This window comes from Acomys minous, assembly GCF_964271855.1.
Source record: "Acomys minous genome assembly, chromosome: 7".
Classification (NCBI taxonomy): domain Eukaryota; kingdom Metazoa; phylum Chordata; class Mammalia; order Rodentia; family Muridae; genus Acomys; species Acomys minous.
This window is the reverse complement of record NC_140488.1, coordinates 49,544,857-49,552,143: the sequence shown is the minus strand read 5'-3', so window position 1 is coordinate 49,552,143 and position 7,287 is coordinate 49,544,857. Positions and strand designations below refer to the sequence as shown.

General features: G+C 39.3%; 1 protein-coding gene across 1 annotated transcript; it reads right to left on the bottom strand.

Annotated features, from left to right (window-relative positions):
• Positions 1 to 757: 757 nt before the first annotated feature.
• Positions 758 to 6,582, bottom strand: LOC311601165 (melanoma antigen preferentially expressed in tumors-like; the record flags this gene model as incomplete). Its single annotated transcript, XM_084788582.1, has 4 exons — positions 758 to 2,178; positions 2,924 to 3,508; positions 4,546 to 4,845; positions 6,572 to 6,582. 4 exons carry the CDS (start codon positions 6,580 to 6,582, stop codon positions 1,665 to 1,667), a joined length of 1,410 nt encoding a protein of 469 aa, XP_084644708.1. The 3' UTR covers positions 758 to 1,664.
• Between the last annotated feature and the right edge of the window lie 705 nt (positions 6,583 to 7,287).

Sequence of the window (7,287 nt, the reverse complement as noted above, 5' to 3'; positions counted from 1 at the left end):
AAAATGCAGTTAGCTTTATTTCAGAAAAAAAGAACTACATAAATTATTTTTTCTTTTCCTTCACACTTACTAAAATGCAGTCGTGTTGACATTTCAGAATGTGACAGGAACAAACTAAATTGTATACATGTTTTGCGGTGACTTTTCAATGCAGTTTCATTGAATGTTTCATTTTCAATGAATTCACAGGGTAAACACATTACTAATTAATTGCTTTTATATGGTTGTTTTAAACTAGATCTTGAACAAACAATATGCTTTTCTACTTATATTTTAATCACAGTTGTGTCATCAATTATCAAGTATTTCAAGCACAAATTTGCTTCACAATATTATAGCAATTGTTACTATAAAGTAAATTGCAGAACACTCAATCAGAATCATGTCCGGCAAGAAAGAACCAGTGGTAAAGAAAAAAATCTAAAGGAAGAAAAGTCAGTGTTGTGGGTGGCTCCTAAATGTCCTCCCAAGCTCAAATGATGAAATCTTGGACTCAAGCTGATGACTCCATGGCAGGTGGGTGATAGTTTTGGGCAGGTTAGTTCAAGAATGGCTCCAGGGCAGGTGGTGGAAACTTTAGAGCAGGCTAGCTCGGGGACACAGATTGGTGTAGTCCAGCTCCTGAGGGGGACTCAGGGTCCCCCTCTCTCTGATTCTTGGACTCATGAGTTGAAAGGGGCTACATTTGCCACAAGCTCTTTACCATGGTCTGCTTTGCCAAAGATCCAAAGGAGCGCAATCAAGCAACCTTGGTGAACCATCTAAAACATGGAAACAACGTTTTCTTCCTTGCCAGTCTGTCATGCCTGGTATCTTGTACAGTGACAGGGGGCAGACATGAAACAGATTTGAGAGAAAGCTTCCAAGATGGTAACACTGAATGCATGAATTCTGCTGAGAAAAGATCCAGTATCATAGGGTCCCCTAGGCACTGAACAGCAGAGGGAAGAAGATCAAGAAAGATACAACTTACACTCCAAGAGTGAAAGATAACTTTCTATTGTGCAGAAATGGCAGGTGAGGCACGGAAATGTTCAGCCTCTCTCTGAGTGCCTTGAGTCAGGAGCCTGCCTTGCTTGTCTTTACTGTCAGGCTGCCAAACGGATCCTTGGCAAATGAGTATGAAATAAAAATGAAGACACGCAAAGGATAGTGCCTGCACATTTCTTCCCCTCAATGTTAAATTCGGATAGTTTTCTATAAACAGCTAAAGAGAGTCTTAAGTAGACAAGTTTAATACAACTTTAGGGATAAACAGGTTTGGCTTCAATCACCACCTGCCCTCCTAAGCCAGAAGTAGGACAGGTTAGATTGTCGCGACTGGAGTTACGTATCCTCACATAAAGCTCATTGGAGATGGAGCTGTGACATTTCATCATGTAGTCTTTCCAAATTCTCTACGTCAAATGTTAGTAAGTAAGATGAAATACTTTCAAGAACAATAGTCAAGAGACACACGGGTCCTCTCAAACTCCTCCATTTTCATCCTAGTTATTCGCTATTGAAATCAGTTACACACTTATACTTTTTTAACTGTATTTTCCTACAACATAAGGACTGTTTGTGTTAACTCTGGGGGATCACTAATAACAACAAAAACAACAAAAAACTCATTCAGCGCTTAGGAGAACAGATCAAGTTGAAACTGTGTTAGAATATTCAATTTAACCAGTGTAAGTGATCCAACACATGTCACCCCTTTCTGCCTCCTGCAACATGATCTTCAACTGCGCATTCACATCAGCAAGTTTCTGTCGATCCAAACTGCTCCGAAAGTGCCATCTCCCATAGCAATGCACAGGAATAGGATAAATCACGTATTTCAGCTGCGTCATGGGCGTTAAGTACTCAAGAATTCGCATGAGCATAGGCATAGTAATGGGATTAGAAGAAAAGCTGAACAAACAGAGTTGGGAACAGCGGCTCAGGGCTGGGGCCAGCATAGAGAGTGTAGCATCTGTTAAAAGGCAATGGTTAATTGCCAGACACTGTAAGGAACCAGAGAGATTCTCCAGGAGGCAATAAAAGGGTTCACAGTCTTCCCAATACATTGAATTGTTGCTGATATCCAATAACTTTAAATGATTGACTTGAGGACACTGAGACAGAAAGTTGAAGTCATTGTAAGTAAGTCCACAAAATGGCAGGTGTAAAAAATCCAAATCCGCTGGTACTACTCTGCCGAGAGAAAACACACAAGTACTTCTCAAAAGTGAGGACTAGATGATTGGAATTATACTCAGGAATCTAGAGTAAACTATTTTGCACATATATTGCATTAGCAGCTAATGCTCTGGGCTTTCACATACTTAGTAGACTTGTGTATCTGTGAAAGATACTTCATCACTTTAACAAATGCTATTTTAACCTTATAATGTGTACCAGACATATTTATAGAGATGTGTGAAAAGCTCAATGATATATATTATGTACTTAGTAACCAGAATATAATTAGAGGTGGGACTAATTCAGCTGCTTGGAAGAGATAGGGCAGACGGTGCAAGCAAACGGAAGCTCCCTGTGGCCTGCCCATGAATGACAGCCTCCACATTCCTGGCCTGAACCTTGGAGATAGCACATTAGGGAAATGGTCTGGCCCATAGTCTATGGGTATACATGGCTATAAGTATGTGCGCCTGTGCCACAACATAAACTTTCTCTCAATTCCTCCTCTTCATCTCCTGATGGCTAGAGAAGTACTGCACTGCTCTGTTCACCTTCACTGAGCACACTGCCTGCATGCGCTTAGATGACCAGTTTTCTGCAACTCTGTTTTTCTCTTCAAATAGAAAAAGGTGCCCTTCTTAGCTGTTTTTCAACCCACAACATTGCCCATTCTGCCATGGAAGGTGAAAGATGAATTATTTTTCTCACCTGAAAACAGGCTATTAACATACACCCAGTACCTATCTGAAGCTCTTACCTCAGGACATGTTCAAGATGATCAGTGAGGCAGAATGAGGACAGGCTGAGCTCCTTGAGGTGGTCCATACAATTCAGTTGAGAAAGGAAATTTTTGAAGGCTCTTCCATTGAAAGATCTACAGGTGATTTTAGACAGGCTAAGACTATCTAAGTTTATAGCCTGCTTCAGAAGAGAGACGACTTTAGTGAGAGAAGCCTCAACAACTTCCAGGTAAGTAACACATTTCAGATCAAGGTGGCTTAAGGCACTTTTGCACTCATTCAAATTCTTAATGCCCAAATCACGGCAGCACAGGTGCAAAGATCCCAAGCTCTGCTCAACTTTACTCAGAAGCAAAGCAAAAAATTCATTTTCCCTAAAGGCCCTATCAAGGGAAAGGCTCACTAGTAATTCCATAGTTGTCTTCGGGGACTGACTCTCAGATTCTGAGCTTGAACTACTATATTGGTTTTTGACTTTCACGAGAGAGCGCTCAGAGTTAGTGCAAGAACGCAAACAGGGTGTGCATGTAGTAGTGATCACAGGGCATTTGGTCTTGCAGCCAGGATGCTGAGTTAAATCTAGGATCCTCAGTTTAGGGCTCCTGTAGGTTAAAAAAAATCATAGAACATCTGAGAGGTAGCAAATATTAATATAACCAAGTGGGATCAATAATAACTTGTAATGACAAAGTTATCTCTCTTTTTTCTCATTCCCTATACCAGCTACCAGCAAGACTTTCCTATGCAAATACTATATCCGTTACTATCCTTCACTATTTTCTATATCAATTAATTCTCACAAGTCTTGCTGCTCCTGCCTCCATTTTATGTATATCTATAAGTATCACCCTCATGCAACTCAATTACCAAAGTAAAACCCTCTGTAAGACTTTAGAATTTTTAAGTTATTCTCACCTGACAGACCAAACACCTCACATCCATTTTTCAACATCTACCATAACAAACTGTGGAAGATAGACTACTATAGCTAGCTGGTGTTCTCTTGTATAAAGCTAGCTATCTTACCATGTATGTATTAAACACATTCTTACAGAAGAGCTGAATTCTTGGTAGTAACGTCTGAAGACCATCAGCCTTGGCTTTCAATTTACTGTGTTGCTTGTGTGCCTAATGCACTAATGCAGCATGAGAAAAAGGGTCAAACTTCAATACTGCTGTCAGTTCATCTTACATCCATCCACCGAGGCAGCATTGAACAACAGAACAAAGTTATCTTGGGATCTCCTCATGGTAATGGATCACTGGGCACTCAGAAAAAATCACTTTATTCTTGATTTGTATTTCTTATAGTGACTTACTGTCAACAAGTCTTTCCCAAGAAAAGTAAGCAGCACTCATGACTGTTTCCTTCAATTCTCCACCAATCATCAGCAACCTTAACACTCACGTCTTTCTTCAATGTATATAGTAATACCACAATTCAAATCCATCAATAGTGCTCTCGATCCCTTACATTCCATATCCAACATTATAAGACCCTTGTTTCAAAGTCACCTCAAGGTTTAGACTAACAGTCTCATCTTCTCTTTCACTACTAGCCTACACTACCTCTGAGAGAATAGCAGACAATGGCATAACCTCCTGTATATTACTACACCTCCGTTATACAGAGTCTTACCTAAAAGCTGGGTTCTCAGCAGGAAAAAGCTGAAGACTCTCAACCATGACCTTCCAGAGTTTGCGCTGGGCTTCCTGCATGCTTAATGGCCCAACATGGAGGCAGAAAAACGGCCAACTCTTCACCATTGCTGAAAGTATCTTCTCATGTCTACCCTTGAAGGCAGCAGTGAACAATGGAACAAAAAGCTCCCTTGGGATCTCCTGGAGAGCTTGAATTGCTAAAGGCTCATGGTGCAAAAGACATTGTATAGCAATATCCAACAGTGTGGGTGGTTCCTTGAAGTTCATCTTAATGAATCTGCATCAGAGTGAGAATCATTTAGAAAATTTGACAACATCCACAGTATCTTCTTTGCAAACAGTATTAACAACATGATAACTTTTGGTAGTAAAACAGCCACTTCTAGAGACCTCTACTTGTCTGCGATAGACATATGCCTGTGAGTATATTGTGGTCTATTTGTATATGAATATACATATAACAACTCCTTTACAAGTAAACACACACACGCACACACACATACACACACACATACACAAACCTGTGAAAGTGATAAAATGCCAATAGAAATGAACACTGTTGGTAGAACACAATTTTGTTCACTTAGAGAAACCATATTTCATCTCAATAATATACAAGGCATGTAAAAGGTTAGGGTAAGTATATACAAAATGGATAGCATCATCATTATCTTTAGAGAATCTAAGACATCAAATTAAGTGTGATTAAAGAGAAAAAAAGTCATTCTAGTCCATAATTTGTGATATTGTCATCCCCATCATGGCATATAGAGATACACCAAAATTACAAGAGATATAAATAAAAGAAAAAGGTTATGGGCTTCAAACTGACCTGAACCTATAACCAGAAAGACTAGTCACAATATAAGCCTAAAATAAAAATAATGTATCCTAAAGGTAAAGGGAGAACTACAGTTTAATGAAACAACCCTACCAAAGACGTCTAATTAAAATCCTTGTGCTCTCTCCCATATGTGGTAACAATCTACCTGAAAATAGAACTTCTAAGCGTCTAGTGAGGGTGCCACATACAGTGTCAAGGTGGGAAAAGAATTACAGGACATGTTAATGTAGGGTAGAGGAAGGTATGGAAATGCACAGTGAATTCCATTAAGATAAGTAACTAATGTATGTTAAAAATGAAGGTACCTATGTGAAAGGGAGAAGAAAAATCCCTTGGCTGTCAAGGGATGGGAGGGTGTGGAGAAGATTGAATTGAAGGTGGGAATATGTTTGAACTACCCTGGGTGATATTTTCAAATAATCAATGAAATTATTTTTAAAAATAAACAAATGAAATTTCCTTATAAGAAAGGCAGTTTCTGAAAAAGTGTAAAGTCAAACAGGCCAAGAGGATCATTCAAAGAAATACAGTATTTATGGGGAAAAAGCAAAGGGGGAAACTAAGAGTCTGATAAAGCAAAACGAAACACAGAATCAGAATATTTGTAACTATTATTTTAAGACCAAATCAAAAAGCTTACTGTGAAAAATTGTGCTCAGACATCTATACAGTTCCTTGACATGTACTCAACTGCACATAACACCTATCATAAATACAAATGCAACAACTTAAAATTAAAACAAAATTATAGAGAGAAGCAAAACAATAATGTAGATTGAGAAAAAGATAAACCTTAAATGTTCCAGTAGCATGCTCTCCTTGTGGGTGAGCTAAGAAATCACAGAGATCAAACCCCTAACACAAACAACAGAGTGACTTCCATGTCCAATCTTAAAACACACATGAGATACTCATCCCTATGCATGGACAGCTGCAACCTCATAATTTGCAAATGGGTGAGACTCTGGAGGAAGAGAGAACCTTCCTCCCCTAGAGGAAAAAGTTTTGAATAGATAATGGGCTTAGTGGGAAGCAGACACACACACACACACACACACACACACACACACACACACACACACACACACACAGACACACACAGACACACACAGAGAGAGACAGAGAGAGACAGAGAGAGAGAAGCTGTCAGACTACTGACCTTTGACTCATCGTGGATCAGCACCAACCTATAAGTTAATAAAGATGAGAAAATGCAAAGTCAATTCTCAGTTCTCACACTCTATCAGTGGGCCTAAAACAAGTATCTCCAAGATGTAGACATTAAATATAAATTGTATATCCGAATGTGTTTCCTCTTTTTTCCCTGCTGGGCTTTTGTATCATTTATACCTTACAGCACTTTAAACCTTCTAGCATTTATTCCTTTGGTTACATTTACCTAGTTTGTTCACATATTTGTTCTAACTAATGTGCTTCTATCCCTGTCCTTTCCTCTCCACATCCTAACATGCTTCGACTTTTCCTTTCTCTACTTTCCTTTATTTTATTAGGCATTGCCTGTCCCTGGGTTCCTCCCACCCACCCAATTCATTTGCTCAGTTTACTGTTTCCACTTTGGTCCACATTCAGTTTTAACTCTATGGTTCACTGCACAGTATATTCCTGATTCCTGATCTTTTCCCATTTGCCCTGTGGTAGTTGGATGTAAGCAACTTTGTGTCTCTTTACAGACATGGTCTATGATGGTGATCCAGTGCTTACTTTTGGTCCTCTCTAAAAAGTACTGAAGATTTACCCCACTGGAGGAGGATGCTCACTAACATCTCCAAATAAACCGTGAAGAGATACCAAGAGCAGGTGATGGAGACATCACAGCACAGATGCATAGGTCATATGAAAAGCATGGGAAAGGCT